The sequence below is a fragment of the Pundamilia nyererei genome, unplaced genomic scaffold (genome assembly GCF_000239375.1).
Source record: "Pundamilia nyererei isolate P.nyererei 1_Seehausen unplaced genomic scaffold, PunNye1.0 scaffold00509, whole genome shotgun sequence".
NCBI classification, from domain to species: Eukaryota; Metazoa; Chordata; class Actinopteri; order Cichliformes; family Cichlidae; genus Pundamilia; species Pundamilia nyererei.
In genome coordinates this window covers 138,730-155,914 of record NW_005187910.1, presented here as the reverse complement: position 1 = coordinate 155,914, position 17,185 = coordinate 138,730, and the positions used below count along the sequence as shown (strand labels likewise).

Here is a 17,185-nt window from a genome sequence, read left to right as displayed (position 1 = left end):
AAAATTATTCAACATATCTTACATCTTCATATAGAGACATTTAAAAGTTCGAATCAGTGAAATCTGTGTCGCTCCGCCTGGAGAGACTCGAACAAAAGCAAGAAAACAAACGATGTTTAAAGCACAGGTGTCCCACTTCCACGAGGAACAATCCAAAACTCAAAGTAAACCTATATTCTATAGTAAGTTTGAAATGAACACAAAGAAAACCATGAAATCTTTATATCTTTGGGTTTCATTCATCTTGGTTTTCATAAAAACTTTTTGGATAGGCGGCCAGTGTGAAACGTGGCGCTCGTCTGTGCATCCGGGCATGTGGCACAGTGAACGTCGGAGTCACTGAAGTCCCAGTTGACCAATTTGGCATCTAGAAAGTCAGCTTGGCAGCGTGGCCTCATCATTTTTTGGATTCAGTTATGCAGATTAACAAAGACAAGCTTCCCGTTTTGCTCGGTGGAGAGAAAAAGAGGACGCCTGGGTTGTTTCATCATGTTGTCCACGACATACTTCCAAATATGTCTTTGGAGGAAAAGCACGAACATCTTCTGATGTCACAAAAATGGAGAAATTCCACCAAAAGCATAAGAAGCTGAGGCTTGATGGAGGCTGAGACTGATGCTGCAGAGCTCCACATGCTCCTGCACAGTTCGGTCTGTGACTCACACCGGTCAGGGAGATGCTCACTGACCAGAAGCCTTTGCTTTTGGATGAGGTAGGCTAGCATTAGCAGGCTCGGGCTAACTATAGAAAAGATGTTCCCATCAGAGTGAGGTAGCTTTCTTTGGAAATGAGCAGCTTTGGGTGGAAGGAGCTGAGTTAACTGGTTCACACGACTCTTCCTAATGGCTTGTAATAGAAAATAGTTTCTCATCACACCGTCACCTCTGGAAGGTGTTCACAAAGGCCGCTATGTTTCTTCTTTTCCTTACTGTAGAGGAATAAAAGGCAAAGTCAAGAGTTTGTCACCACAGAGTGACGAGACCGTCTCCGTCAGGGTCGAGTTTTTGGCTTCATGCGAGGTTTAAAGTCCACATCATCACGTGTCAGTTTATCAGTGGCGATCTGAGAGGTAGAATATTTTGGTTTCCACTGAAAAAGTGACAGAAATGTTTGTGGCGCGAGGCAGGACACAATCTGTGGTGACAACGGTTTTCAAAGGCTTTCTTCACGTGCACAGGCACGTGCACAGGCAATAAAGGCAATAAGCTTTGGTTTGAGGGAGGGAGTGGCTACTCTCAGGTTATTAGCAGCAGGTCTGGGGACACTAATGGTATGACTGAGCCTAACAAACCAAAGGTGGTGCTCTTTGGTGGGAGGTTCCTAGTGAATGGCTGACTGCTGGAGGACAGGGCAGGGGTGTGGCTGTTATGACATCACTGACCAGTGTTAGCCAGTGCCTGTGGCGTGCAAACCTGACGAATGTTGATCAATGATAACCTGGCAGACCACCTGCTCACAGGACAGAAGAGCACAACAGGAAGGGGACAGAAGAGGACACGTCACAGATCAGAAGCATGCATGTGCACTGCATCGCTGTGAGGCTGCACAAACAAGTCAGCTTTTCTCTTTGAGAACTAGAATCATTCAACAACATGTTTGTAACTCTTTTTGCACAAGAAGCTTTTCTCCAAACGTTTTAAGTAGAATGAGAAAAGCTATTGAGCAGATGCTTTTTTTAGCTGGATCCATGTGTTTCTATTCTGTGTAAGGATGAAACACCAGCTGCAGTCAGTGTGAAAGCTTCACAGTGGCAGCTGATCTAGTCTGCAGTCACGGTTCCACAGCTGTCTCACGAACTTTACGCTTTATTAGGAAACCTCGTGACTTTGAAGAGGGACAAACAACTCCTCTTCATGTCAGCTGAGTTTGGTAGTTAACCTGACTCAGCCGTCTGTGGTGGATGATGGAGTTAAAAGCACTAACATGTGAGCACCTTTAAATGTGTCTTATTATTATTAGTATGCATGAGGTAAGATAAAGCGTGTACCTGAGATTCTCCTCTGGGGAGGGCCTCTCCATCTTTAGGGATGCCAGTGTGCACTGGTTGGATCCTCGATGGAGACCAGCTGTCCTGAGTCCCTTTACTGCAAAACAGACTGCAAACCAGGCCCAGCTGTGAGTGCGTATGCTGCACTGAGCTACATGTGATCATCAGTTAACAGGGATGAACTCTATTTATAAAATGAGCCAAAGAAGAACAAGAGAACGTGCACAGTGCATGGATGCATACTTGCGACGGTATCCAAACATGAGGAAGAGAACACAGAAGATGATGCAGGCGGTGCCGATATGGATGCCGATGACAATGCTGCCCAGCGAGGCCTCTCCGTCCCTGCACTGACACAGGCGGTCTCCTCCTGGAAACAAACCAAATATTACTGATGAACGTCCTCGTGGCTCAAACACAGCAGAGCCAGGTTCTGCCTCACTGTCGGTGCGCTCTTTGACAGCATGACCTTCACATGTTTTTCAACTTAACCTGTCATAAATCATAAATCCTCATTTCTTCCTCGTGGTGCATCGTGCTTGTATTCTCATGAAGTTTTGTCATATTACACGTTTATTTTGTTGTAGTTTGTACACATCCATGAATGAGTGCTGCAGGGTTAGTGGTGTCATTAGTTATTAAAGCTCTTTCTACCATTCAAATCTCTCACCAAACCCGCTTTTTTCAGTGTGTTTCCACAAATCGATTTTCATTTACTGATAATCGTTTGCAGTGTCTGCAGGAGCTGTTTGTTGCTGGAGTCGCAGACGTGTGCCGACACTCACCGGTGCTTTGGTCTCTCGCGCCCTCCTCTGCGAGTGACACCAGCCTCTTGGAGCAGTCGCTCTCTCCGTTCCCATTATAGGCAACCAGTTTGATTTCATACACTGCACCCGGTTCTAAAACAGATTCAGACGAGCTCAAACACGGCGTTGTATAAAACTGAACAGAGGGAATAAAGGGACTGATGATGGACACAGATGTAAGACAGACAGGGCGGGACATTTTCAAAGGTGAGGACTGCTCAGAGTTTCATTTAATGTTGGATCTGGCTGTTGCTGAGTCGTGTGTTAGTGAAAAGTCTTACTGGTGAAGTGGTTAGTTTGCAGTACTGTGGTTACAGTGTGTCTATGTGCACACTTACCCAGGCTCGACATGGTGTGGGCATTAACGTAACAGGGCAGCTGAATCGGGCTCTGGTACTCAGCGTGGGGGACCCTGCGGTACGACAGCCTGAAGCCCTCGACCATACCGGCCTTAGTGGGAAGTTCCCAGAGGACCTGTACGGCGCTGGAATTTAACACCTTGGTGAAGTAGGTAGGTGGAGCAGGCACTGCATGGAGGCAAAAGGACAGTGGTCAACTGGAAAAAGGCATTACTCACTGTGCTAAAGAAATGATAAAAACCAGTTTGGAAGACTGATCCCTGCTGGTCTCACTGTTTGGTGGTCTTACCGCCCCCTAAAGTAGTCACAGTCACAGTATGGGACTGCTGACTGGCTCCCATGGGCGAGTAGGCCTTCAGGTAAAGAGAGTAGGTGGTGGCTGGCTCCAGGTTGGTAACGTCGTGCTGAAAGTTGCCTTTACTGATGGCTTCCTGCAGCTCCAGACTGTCAGCCTCTAAATAACACACACACACACATTATGAGACTTAAGATCATAAGTTAATGGCAGCATATGTGTGTGTGCTCACACTCACCTCCTATCTTGCGGATGTGCAGCACGTAGCCGATGATGCTCTCAGTGACGTTGGTGGGCGGCTGGTCCCAGCTGATCTGCAGGGCGTGCGTGGACACGGCTTTGGCCGTGAAGCCTCCTGGGGCATCGGGCAGATCCTTACCCTGCGCCACGGCCAGGCGGGCGCTGGCCTGGTTGGTACCGGCACTGTTCTCGGCAATGCACTGGTAGATAGCCTCGTCTTCCGAGCCGATACGGGTCAAAGCCAGAGTGCTGTAAGGACAACATACCCAACGAGTAAGCTGCTGTTACTTCACTGCGTGGGAAATGTGATGGTTCAGCAGTGAAAGCAAGTGTTACACGTACTGCAGCTCCATCTGCTCTGCATCTAGCTGCTCTCACCTGTCAGTATTACTGTACTACTATATCTCTTGTATCTTCTCCATTGCAGAGTGACCACATGACTGCTAACACTGTGAGAAACACAACTTTGAGTAATGATTCTGGTCTCACTGGTAAGAAATGAATTCCTAGAAATGTGTCCTGGAAAAATGCTTTAAAATACATTTAGATGAGGATGCAGATGAGCCTGAAGGACTGCACATCAAAAGGTTCCAGTCAACAATCACAGAGGATTACGTTGGGATTTTACTCCTGGAATCAGTGGTGTTTATGGAAAATGTTGTAGTCTCCTGTGATGTTTCTGACACACTGTGACGGGGCTGAGCTCGGTGAGCGAGGACGGCACTGTCGCCTCACAGAAGGAGATGTTTTTGGTTTGAATGTCTCTGCGTGGAGACGGCACGTGCTCTGTATCTTTATGTGACCTGCTTGGTCGATCTCACTGTGACCGACACACACCGATCACATGAAGCCTTCGGGGTCAGACGCTCTGGACACAGCGCTGTCACTCTGTGGGTCAAGTGTTAAAGCTAAAAAGGTTGAAGTATATCAGAGATGGCGTTTTTGCACTCCCTGACTCACATACCTGTTGTTATTGGTAAGCTTGATGTTGTGTCCAGGCATCAGGACCTTGCCATTCTTCAGCCAAATGAGATGAGGCTCAGGGACACCCTGCGCCACACAGGTGAACACAGCACTGCCCCCTGCTGGTTTGGATACAGACTGTGGCCACTGCAGGAACTCAGGAGGAGCTGAGGTGGAACAGACGGAGGTGAGACCGAGAGCAGACAGCAAAACAGAATCACAGCGTAAACCTGAAGCACATCCCGTCCACTGTATGAATGCACATCGGACTGCAGAGGAGCATCTGCCAGGCTGAAGAGCGTTTAAAGATCATTCTGCTTCATTACAATCTGGCTCTTATTTTATTAGCCTTAATGCACCGCACAGAAAAATGCTGCAAAAGCACACAAAACCAAAGGGAGGTGTTCGTGGGGAGATGCTAGCGTGACGGAAACCAAAACATGTGAAGGACGGCCTGAGACACCCTTTAGAGAAGCGGACGGTGCTGTGACGATTCAGGTATCTCCCTGCCCCTGTGTGTGTGTGTGTGTGTGGGGGGGGGGGGGGGGGGGGGGGGGGGGGGGCATGCCTTACATGCCCAGTTATACTGAATAAACTTTATCAACCACCTGCACAGCTGTATTGACAGATTTACTGTTTGCTTATTGTTTTTCACGCGTTGGCCACTTGTGTGGTGTCCCGTTCCCTCCTGTTAACAGCAAACCTGATGTATGTGCACTAAAACATCACACCTTGCTGTTGTTGCTGTCCTGATACTTTATGCCTTCTACATTGTTTATTATGCTTCCAAGTAATGAGGAACATAACGCACAGGGACACATTTTATTGAAAAATGTTAAGGTTAGTGGAAGAATTATGGGCGTATTTTTTACTGCTGCTCTGCTTGTAAATGACTTATTCTGTCTCCTTCTGCCTCTCTGCCCTCCACGCCTACTCCTCCATCCAACTGTTTTCAGAGACATGTGTCCTTATTACTCCGGTCTAGGTCATGGGTCAGAGATCGCAGGTCATTCCCTCCCCCTTGCAACCCCCACCTGCCCCCTGTATTGTTGTCCTGCACGTTTTGTTCCCCCATATGTGGTCTTTGTCCCTGCATCCTGGCCACAGAACAACAGCTGATTTCAGCCGGACGATGGAAAGATTCACACATTTAACCTCCTCAGCTGACTCCACTATCACAAACACGGCAGACGTTTTCCAAAAGTGATTTTAGTGGAAACAGAACAAACTGAATTACAAACTAAATAAATGAATGAATACATCAGAGATGATGTATTGATAAATGATTTAGAGCGATGTGGAGCAGACAGAGCAGCTCAAACTGGCTCCAGTAGTAGCACAGTGAATATTTAACACACTATATTTTAAAATTTGAGAGACAAAAAGGACGTGAATACAAACACTGGTGTTTGAAAATGATCCTTGTTAAAGACGAGGCTTCACGGCATGTTTAAACCTTTCTGAGAATACAAACCATTTAGTTTTCATTGTGTGTTAATTTGGTTTTTTTTTAATTAAACAACTTAATTGATCTGAAAATAACTGAATTCAGTTTTTTACTTAATTCTACTGATTGACTTTTATTTTCCCAAAGTTTCATTTTCAGCAGCCTGTGACTGAGAACAGCTAACGAGCATCATTAGACTCAGAATATGGACACGTGCAGGGTGATGGATGAAAGCACGTCCACCCCCAACTGCAAGTCAGTCGGCCTCGCTCAGTCCCTCCCCCACCGAAGAGCCGGGGGCACAGACACCCCCCCTCACGCAGGGACAGGAGCCGTGCTAACTGAACACATCTTAGCTCACATATCTTACAGCTGGTTAACAATAAGTGTGGCCACAGGTCTGAGCATTTATCCACATTACCTGTCATGTAAGTGTAACATGTAAACTACTTTCTAAATGCCGATCATAAATCTATCTGTACTGGACACAGACACCTGACAGGCACAGTGAAGAAGTGTTGGACAGTCAGCGGTCAGTACTGAGGGGTGGGTGCTAAACAGCACGTCAGCGGTCCCCGTACATCCTCACCTTGTACCACGAGGCGTCCGAGTGCAGTGCGCCTCATCCTGGTGCCGGGCCGGTTGGCAGCGCACACATACACACCAGAGTGCTGCAGGGATACGTCTGAGATCATCAGGTTCCCTGTCCCGAGAACCTGGATGCCCTCCACCCCAATGGAGCGCCCGTCTGATGGACACACGGACACAGAAATAGTTCATGAAATCAAACCTTTGTGGCTTGTCAATCTTTTTTTCACATTCTGCTGGGATGCTACAGGGCTACCTAGCCTGCTCCAGGAAACAATGGGCCTTGGGTTTCCTGTGGCGATACACTCCAAGATGGCGGTCTGATGGACCGTGATGGTCAGATTCTGAGGTCCTGACAGGATCACGGGCTCCTTGTAGGTTCTTGGAGTCCCACCTGGAAGGTGAGGAGACACAAAAAGAGAGTATGGAACCAATGACGTCGGGACCTGTAATACACAGCACGTAGTATACAGCTGTGTTTAGTATATAATGCACTGGTTTTACTCCCAGTGACTGTTGACGTAGCCAATCAGCAGATTCATGTGGAAGTATCACAGGCAGTGTGTATGTGATATACGGTAAGGTCCCTACCATCACAGCCACGTGGAGCGGTCAGTGAGTACTTACATAAATGTGGGATTGTCCTTGTGGCTCTAAACTTGCAGCTTTGACATCACTGCATAAACCCTGCAGCACTGTTAACAGTGGAAGCGCCCTGCACACCTCAGATGTTATGAAATGTCGCATTAGAAACATTAGAAACATTAGAAACAACGTCGTGTTTGGGCTGAGGGCTGCTGCTGGGAACGACTCAGGTTGTGGTGACAGTTACATGGACACTCGTGTGATTGCAGTTCTACAGTCTCTGGTTACAGATCAAAGATGTGATCATGTACTCTTGGACTGTGCTCATGCAGGCGCTAACCCCCGCCGCTCATATCCCAGCCGTACTGTAACAGCTTGTACACTGAAGGGGATCACGAGTCCACCTACCAGTAACATTGAGCGTGGCTTCGTGGCTGTAGCGAGTGTTGGCGATGTTGGTGGCAACACAGTGGAAAACCCCTGCATCCGCCTTTCTCACACCGGTCACCTGGAGGATGCCCATTGGTAGGAGAGTGTACCTGGACAGGTAAGAGAAGCTGAGTGAAGCTGAGGCACTAAACATCATTATTAATTACTGTCTTGTCCTATACAATTTCCTATTCTGTCAAATTACAAAAGAGGTGAAAGGAAGGAAAACGTTCCCCGTCTTTCTTCTTAGAAGGAACGTCATTTATCTTTCCAATGAATTCTGCTTACACATGAACATTAGATGTAATGTGACTCAGGCTAACAGAAAAGCTACCAGAGCAGTTACATGTGGTCCTTTACACCACATATCACAGTCCACGATACATGTGTTGGTGTGTGTTGAGTCTGAGTTTACCTGCTGTCAGTGGTGTTGAGCAGCACTCGGTCTTTTTCCCATGTGATTCTGGCTTCAGGTACTCCATTGATCTGACACTGGAATCGAGCGACTCCTCCCTCGTCCACAGACATTGATGCAGGGTGTGTGTGGAACTTAGGAAGGGCTGGAGAGCCAATCACACAAAGAGAAAAACAGTGCACACAACTGTTGAACATCTCTAAAGTCTGTGGGAGAGTCAGGCAGCGGGACATGTGTGGACTGTGTCTGTGATTAGAAATAGCTTTATGATCTATTTAATGGTTTTTCAGCCTTTCTTACTGTAAGACTGACCTTTTTACATGCAGCTTGTATGCTAACCATGTTCCTGTGAGTAATATAAATTTGGTGCCCACACACAACCATGCTGGGCTGCTTTGAAATGGGGCCATAACCAATAAGGCGGAATTCAATAGATATGCCCTGTAAATGAGATAGCATCACCATGGCAACTCCTTGCATTAAAGCAATAGCACCTCAAGATAATAAGCTATAATTCTGCTGGTTTAACCATAAACTCCGTGTTTACTGGTTAGAACAAAGGCGTGAGCTCCAGGAGGAGGAGTGTACACTGATGCACGATGTGTGTGTGTGTGTGTGTGTGTGTGTGTGTGTGTGTGTGTGTGTGTGTGTGTGTGTGTCTGTGTGTGTCTGTGTGTGTGTGTGTGGGACAAAAAAAGTCAAAGTACCTTTGACAGAGAAAGGTCAAAGTGCACTGACTGCAGCAGAGCCTCCGACGTTCACACTGAAATTCTTGGGTTTTCTTTCCTTCTCTGACTGCTTCGCTTTAACTAAGATACATTAAACCAGCACTGCAAAGCTTCAGTTCTCTTCACAGACTGATTATAAACAGCTGGGAAATCTAATGTGACGTTGGGTGTCTCAGCATCTTATCAAACACATCAACATTGCTGTGTAACACAGCATTAGTGGTCTTAAAAACCTAAATCTGGGTTGCTTTGTTTAACCCGCCAGATCAGAATGCTCCTCCTCAGTAAGCATGCTCAGACTACCCAGCACCACCTTCCTGCACCTAAATGTGTTTTCCTAACATATCAGCTGCTAAAGCTGTGTGTGTTGCTGAAGTATGTGGAGGTTATAACATTCTTGTCACTTACATGCGAGGTGGACTTTGGCCTTGCGGCTGACGAGCAGGCCGTAACGGTTCTGTGCAGCGCAGTCGTACTCGCCCATGTCTGCATCGCTGCCCTCTCTGCGTTTCTGGAAGCTCTTTATTAGCAGCGTGCCATTCTCTTGCACTCGGACCCGTGGGGTACTGGGTACGGGCGCTCCGTTCTTGCGCCACGTAATTGCGATGGGTTCCTCACCCTGGACCTGACAGTCCAGCATGAGTGGCCGATCCCTCACCGCAATCACGTCCGTGGGTTCTACCAAGAAAGAAAGCTCAGAGGCCCAGCAGCCGCCTGCAGACAGAGGAAAGACAAAGCTTTTACTGTCATTTATTTATTCTGTCAATAAAATGTATTTTAACTATAATTTCCAACCCAATACAGATCCTTTGTGGATGTGCTGGGAAGTTTTAGAGGGGCCAAAACATCTTATTTATATTTATACAGACGTTCCTCTGAGGTGGGCTCACTGTAGTGCATTTTTATGACATCGTAACAGGAAGCATAAAAGAAAATAAAGTAAACATAAAGTGAAACTATCTGGATGCTGGTTTAGCTCCGTGTGTGAGCAGGTGATCACCTGCTGTATGGCTGTAAAGCAGCGTCTTTCCCAGTCATCTCTACTTACTATCAAAACAACGTAACTGCCTCTGGATGCAGGCTGGCTGGAAGAGCACTGGAGGTCTGATTGTGTCCTATTGTAAACTATCTGAAACAGAGGCTGTCACCACTTCCTGACTCGTATTATAGCTGAATAATATCCAAATAATCACACACAGCTCTAACTCGATAGATGACACATGAGGATTTGTGGCCTGTGATGATTTTATTGCAGTCACAGTGGAGGCTGAATGCCACTGAGCTGTGGAGGAGAACACTGGTGGGGTCGCTGGGGTCAAGTTGGGAGACCCTCCATTGAAGCAGGGCCCAGTAGAGACAATGGCATTGTGACCATGCTTATTTGCACCCAACCCCCAGTTATTTCTTCTTGTTGGCCAACACACAACCAGGGCACCATCTGCCCTTCTTGTGCTCCCCTCCACCCATCGACTGTCATTCATATCTGTGTCTGAGGTGACTTTCCCATGCTCCCAGATCTCCTTCCTCGCCGTGTCCCGTCTCTGCGGTGACCTCGGGAAACCTCAGTCTTTGTTGTTTTCTTTCAGCCTTCAGAACATTGAACCCTTGCATTGGCCGCCCTCTGTCCGGCTGTGAAGCATTAGCATTAACTGCACTTGAACTTGCAACATATCTCATCATTGTCACCGAGGATTCTCGTAACCGGCTGGACTAAACATGCAATATAACCGGACACAGCAGCCTGAATTTGAACTTTAGTCTGTTTTTGGTATTTAATTGCAGTTCAGTGTGTTTAATTTGTCAGTGTACGTTTATATTCTCACAGACTTTGAGTTTTCATCTAACACAGGTAACATATAAGTGCACTTGCACGCAACACAGAAAGCTCTTCCTGTCTATCATCATTCAGCAGATATGTCAAAAAGAAGAAGCTGCAGAACTCAAGTCTTTACTCGTTTATTCAACGTGTAACGTCCAGCATCTGCACCTTGTAGTGAGGATGAGTCACAACAGAAACTCGACATCACTAAAACCGAAGACGAAAAGTTCCCAGTGTCCAAGCTCAGACTGTGCGTCCACTGTGAGATCGTGTTTGCGTCACGTCAGCGTGCTTGAATGTAACCTGCAGTGGGAGCATTAACGTGCTGTTGCTAACTGCCTCTGTCCCAGGTCACTCAGTCATGACCTCGGGTCCTGTTCACTGAAGCACAAACATGTCATAGACTGCATCATGACATAGTTTGGTAATATTACATATAAAGTGGACATGTTTGCTGCAGTTCCTCTGCACATGAACAACCCTGTGATGTTACTGGCGTTCAGGTTCTATCAGAGTCAGATTTTAAGCCTTCCACGGAGCTGCTGCCCGTCCTCATGATCTCTGTCGCTGCTCTGACTGATGTGCTGAATCCAGAAACGAGCGTCCGCCCTCATGCTAATGAGAAATCTCTCCCTCAGCAGATGCTCTTAGCAGATACGACTGTGGCTCTTCGGGTCAGCTGTCTCGGGGGGGTAACAGCCCCTCTGAGATCCACATCTCTCAGGCCTAGTGGGGGCTCGCACCTTCTGTGGGTTTAATTATTGAACACAGTGTCTCAGGCTGTGATATCTAATAGTAAGTATTATAAGCTATGTCTTAATCAGACTGCTGAAGGCCTGTCACAGAAGACCAATGAGGAGTGCCAACAGCACCTGAGAACATGTGTGTGAAAGTGATCAGTGTGGGGTCAGCCTTCAGATACCACGACCCACTGTGACAGGACTAAACTTTATCTGAGCCTCGAGCAGAAGACGTCTGAGTCTCACACTTTGGTCAAAGCTGAGTTTTGATCTCATCTGTGGGAGAAAAGTCTCCGAACGTTGTCTGTTCGTTTGTTCACAGTCAGTGAGTCATAGACCACGGCGTTTCCACATGCAGTCTCTGTGCTGTCGTCACAGAGACAGTGAAGTGTTTTGGAACAAACCCACTGTAATCATCTACCTGAGGTGGTGACACCTCCATGTGCTGTTTGTAACCTTTGAAGCATCCGAGTCATCAGCGACTCATCAGCAGCTGTCTAACGTTGTGTGGTCCGGTGTGCACCAGCAGTGTGCACCATCACCAGCAGCTCTTTATGAATATGATGGTAAATAGTGTCCTGTGTTTGTCCAGCAGACTGGTCTCTCCTCAGAGGTGAGCATGCCCCCCCACAGGCATCATCCAGCCCCCTTAATGTCACCTTTGTGTCACATTGTTTCACACTGTACAGTTAACATGAGGTCTGTGTCCGTGTGGACGTGACAGAATATCAAATACAGTAATATTTTGTATAAACTGTTATTAGAAACATGTCCATTGTTGTTATTGAGCTTCATATCAGCAAGAAGCTGGATAAATATCACCTGATCATCTGTCGAGAAGGAAGTGAAACAGGATTCAATAACTCTTTTTTTTCACTCCTCGATACGTAAACCAAGTCACGTGGAGCCAAACGGCCTTTTAATAGCATTTCCTACACGACCTTCTGTATATCGGTTACATTATGAACTGAACAAAACAAAGAATAATAAACACGCTTACATCATCACAAAGAGACGTGAAGCACTGAGCTGACTGAACCAGAGGATTCATATGAGGTGAGCTCTGTGCCCTGAGCCGCCGACACCACAGAAGCAGGACGATGAGCTACAAAGACTTTAATAATTAGAAGATGAAGGCTGCAGTCAAACTGAGGTCGCAGCATCACAGACTGCTGAGTTCAATCTGTGAACTTAATGAGATTTTTTAAGGGAGGAGGTTGTCCAGCAACCCCCACACTAGCACCCCATACTTGTGACCTCAAGCCCTTCAAGGGCCGCAAGAGTCAGAGGTGCGGAGGATGGATATGTAGATGAGGGTTGGGGGGTTGGTACCCCAGCCTGAGCGACCCACCCGGCCTTCTGCTGCTATTGTTTAACAAGACTGCTGCCCCTGAACTTCACACGTCTCTCACCAGCCCCCCAAAGCCCCTAATTTATAGTACAAACACACAATCAAAGTTTTGCCTCCAAACACTGACAACGTGGATTTTACTAGATGTGACTGAACTAAACATGAACATGCTGAGGCCTTTTTCCTTCATCACAGTGAAGCAGACATAAAATCTACAGTGCACTCCAGCTGTTGTTGTGATTTGGCACTATATAAATACAACTGCATTCAAAGCCTTGAGTTTGTATTTAAACTGTGGTTTTCCAATGTTGTTTAAAATGTGAGGCCAAAAGAGATGTTGGTGGAGTCCATCACTGAGTCAGAGGGCGAGTCTGTGTGAATGACACATGGTGCAGTAAGAGCTTTGAGTGCATATAATTTACCAAACTCAGCAACACCAGAAGACGAGCAGAGGAGACAGCTAGAGTACGATCACAGAGCAATCCACAGCTCAGCAGAACAGCCTCACAACATTTAACCGAGTGAGGATCGGCGTCGACGTCGTGAATCAAAATGTTCTCATGTAACCTCAGTGGAGTCCTTAAACTCCACTCAGTGTAACCGTACAGTGGATTTCAAAGTTAGCACCAGATTAAATGAACCTGCTGAGGTTACCTATGTGTAGCCTAATGCTGAGGCCTCTGCATCCAAGGGGTCGATTTTTAATAGGAAGTCAATCAATAAGCTTCAGCTTGTAGTCACATTTGATAAGCTTTGTGTTCACACATGAAGGCTGCAGTAAGCTTTGTTTACTCCAACACAACAGTGCTCATCAGACTGAACACAATGATGATGATGATGATGCACCTCTACAAAATAAATGCATTCTTTGATTTGAAATCAGGAGACTTGAAATACGCAGGAAGCTGAATCTCCTGGTTGTCCTGCTTCGTGTTATAAACTCGACACAAACAGAAATGCAGTGACGTGTTTCAGCTTCAGCAGCTTTATTCACATCTGTGGATATCTTCCAAAATGATTGTGTTTTAGACAGGAAGAGATATTTTACTGTGAAAGGGAGGATTAACTGTATAACAAGAGGTACGTGTCAAGTCCATCGTCTGAGCTGAAAACATCAGCAGCAGATCTGATCCAGGAGCAGCGCGACAGAAACGAGGGACAAAGCTTTTTAAAACCTTATTACGGCCCAAAGTCAGGCTTTCAACTGAAGCTGCAATGATGCTGTTTCATGTCATGATGCACAGACACACGACCTGCTGGTAGAAAGAGTTTGTGTGCTCGTTACAAGCAGCTTCTCACACGGCGATGCTGAAGCTGAAAGACGACTTTGCAGCCTTTCATCTGCTGTCTCTGAGACTAAGTGGCACAGCTGTGCTACTGTACTGCATAGAAATATGCAAAACAAGCCAACCAGTAAATGAGACTAACTGGGCCCACGAAGGCGTCCGTGCACGGTGGCAGGGCACGCTGCGGTGCTGTAAACATTAGCCTGAGCGCTCCAGAGATTGAGATGTTAGCATTTGTATGTTTCACTGCAGGAAACAGAGCCACCGCACACCCAGTGTTGTGGATTAAACCAGTGGGAGCGTGAGGGGGTGGAGGGCACGGTCACAGGCAGCTGGAGGAGGATTACCTTATAGTCACATATCTTTAATAAAGGCTCAATGTGAGCGCAGACTGCTGCAGTGTTATGGAGATGAAGGTGTAGGGGTGAGGTCAGTGAAGACTGAGCACTTCTGGAAGGCTATTGTCCTTCTGCACCCCCCACCCCCTCACAGACTGCTCTGGTGACCCAGAAAGCCGACCCCCTCCACAGGGTCAGAGGTCACTGACTCTCAGCTCGTTCTGTGTCTGAGTTAAGGACAGAAATCAAACTGCTTTGAACCTGCTGTGCTTTCCCCAAAAACAACCTTTGTCTGCCTCCAGCTCTGCGGGTTTCTGCATCACGACTAAATATCAATGAAAACTTCATTTTTTCTTTTCGATTTTCAGTTTTATTTGAATGTGTAGAAAAACAGATGTGTGACATGTGTGTGCTGTGAATAGAAAGAGCTGATGTTTGTTAGTGGAATATTAATAATCACCACCCAAACCGATATCCATTCAACGCTGAACCATCAGCATTGAAAATGTGTTGATTGGAGGAAAAGTGGGATAATTTACATCAAATCTGAAACAAGTTTAGTTATATCATCGGTTTATTGTCGTCTGACAGGCTCGTGTTCCACAACAATACAGATATTTACTGTATTTATTGTAAAGGATATTAATATTGTGATGTTTTATAAAATGCTGTCGATCTTTTGCATTGAGTCACTTCCACACTCACCAGCTTTGAGTGGGATAATCCACCGGTCTGTTTCCACACCGTGTGACTCTCGTGTCCACCTGCAGCCTGTGCAGGTCTTTATGAAACTTAAGGACAAACTAACAGCAGCACTTGTTTATCAAATGATAAAATGTTCTGCCCATTAATCACCATGAAACTGAACTAACATCAGTGTACAAACTCATAGAGCAGCAATCACACCATAATGTGTGAATATGTGCCAGTGCAGGTGAAGAGAGGTCTACTCACTGAAACTGTAGAAGGCTGTGAGCCAGCTGAGGAAGGTCACTAGTTTCATTCTGGTCTCCAGCGTCCTCGCTGTTAAAGCTTCTCACCCCAAAATCCAAAAGAGGAAAAAGTCAAGCGGACAGCCAGTTCCTTCTGTGCTCTCCTGCTCCGTGTGCTCTTTGGTAGCATAAACGGACACGTTCTGTGTCAGATCATTGCTCTTCTTCTGTCCTTCTCAGCATTCAGCCTCCACAAGGTTCATGTTCAAAGCTACTCTGAGCATCGGGCGAGGAAGAGACCTGAGCGTGGACAGAGCTCATTAGTTATTCTGCTTCATTGTTGTCAGTGAATGGACACTGACACCGAGGTTTGTGGCAGGTTTGCGTCCTACCAACCAATCACAGCCCCAGAGCAGCAGAAGGGTGGTAGCTCAGCCCGGGAGCCGTGATTGATAATCGTTTACAGAGAGCTCTTCTGGTTGGCCGCTGCCTGATGGACCAGCTGTGGCCTGAGCCGGAAACCCCTCGCAGGCTGGCTGGAGTTGTGATCCTGGGATACTTCCACCGGACATAAAGAATCGAGTGGAAAATACTCACAGGATTCACAGGAAATATTGTTCCCATGACGAACATGTTTGTGCAGACTAGAAGCTTTTAGCACACGACTTTTTTAATTGGCTGAGCTTTGCTCGAGTCAGGCTACAAACATATTAGGTGAAATGTGACAGTTGTTACTTCGACCTTTAAGTCAGTCGTGGGACAAATGTTAGAATCTTGAACCAATGTTTTATGTACAGACGTGTAGTTATAGACTCCATACGAATCACTGGCTGAAGACTGACTTATTTATCAGGAGTTTTACAGATTAGAGAAGAGTCCCGTCTTCTCTTGTTGCCTCACAGAGAATCGAGCTGCTCAGCCGTCCTGGTTCTTCTGTGCCACGATGCACAAATGTGTTGAGGCCAGCTCACCACACGCACGCACGCACGCACGCACGCACGCACACACACACACACGCACACACACACGCATAGATGCAGTGTACACTTTCACTGTTCTGCTGAAATATTTAAAAAGAGAATATCTCTTTACGATATTTACATAGCTTTAAGCATTGAAGCTGCCATAGGGACCAATGCAACAGTATCTTTGTCTCTGTCTCTCTAGTCTGGAGATTTATTTGCTATTGTCTTCGCAGGGATAGTTGTCCCATCAAATTCACCCCAAAATCAGACTGATAAAATGGTCAGACTCTAGTGTGTTAACATTCATGCTTAGACACAAGATTAGATACGTTTAGAGAAAGAGAATGAATAAGATTTGTTCGGGTGGATTTCTAGGACAACAACCTCTCGTCTCTAAAAACAACAGGACAGCATGTTTGCTGTCCTGTGGACAGACAAGACCAAAGTGAAGATGTTTGTCCATAATTCACAGCAGCTGTTAGTACGGCAATGGAAACATGATTTCTGCAGCTTGCAGTCACTGGGTCAACCAATGACAGGGTCATTTACAGTTTTTTACAGACGCTAGGACACATGTCTCAATACTTAGGTCACGTTTGCAAAACTCCTCACACAGTGAGCACAACAGAAGTCTATGTGGGCCAAACTGAGGACCAGTTATCATTGTTTTGGCACAAAATGCATTCAATGACTACATCTCTCAAATGTCATGAATTATCTTCTCACTCAGACACAACAACTGCCAAAAAGCTTTGTACGTACAGGACATTTTGCATGTGCTTACATACTGTTTTCAAAACTGTTAAACTTATGGTCAAAACAATAACACAATGCAAAACTTAAAAAGACAGCAAAACTCAACAACAATATTTTATTGAAACATATTTTACAGTTTTTCTCAGTCGCTTTGGT

General features: G+C 46.3%; 1 protein-coding gene across 1 annotated transcript; it reads right to left on the bottom strand.

Annotated features, from left to right (window-relative positions):
• Positions 1–484: 484 nt before the first annotated feature.
• Positions 485–15,670, bottom strand: LOC102213646 (immunoglobulin superfamily DCC subclass member 3-like). Its single transcript, XM_005754125.1, has 14 exons — positions 15,331–15,670; positions 9,251–9,556; positions 8,115–8,259; positions 7,679–7,809; positions 6,942–7,079; positions 6,687–6,845; positions 4,652–4,817; positions 3,686–3,936; positions 3,442–3,606; positions 3,132–3,320; positions 2,773–2,886; positions 2,231–2,357; positions 1,988–2,096; positions 485–1,449 (listed from the first exon to the last, which is right to left on the bottom strand). The coding sequence occupies exons 1-14, from the start codon at positions 15,377–15,379 to the stop codon at positions 1,387–1,389; spliced, it is 2,112 nt and encodes a 703-aa protein (XP_005754182.1). The 5' UTR covers positions 15,380–15,670; the 3' UTR covers positions 485–1,386.
• Positions 15,671–17,185: the final 1,515 nt, after the last annotated feature.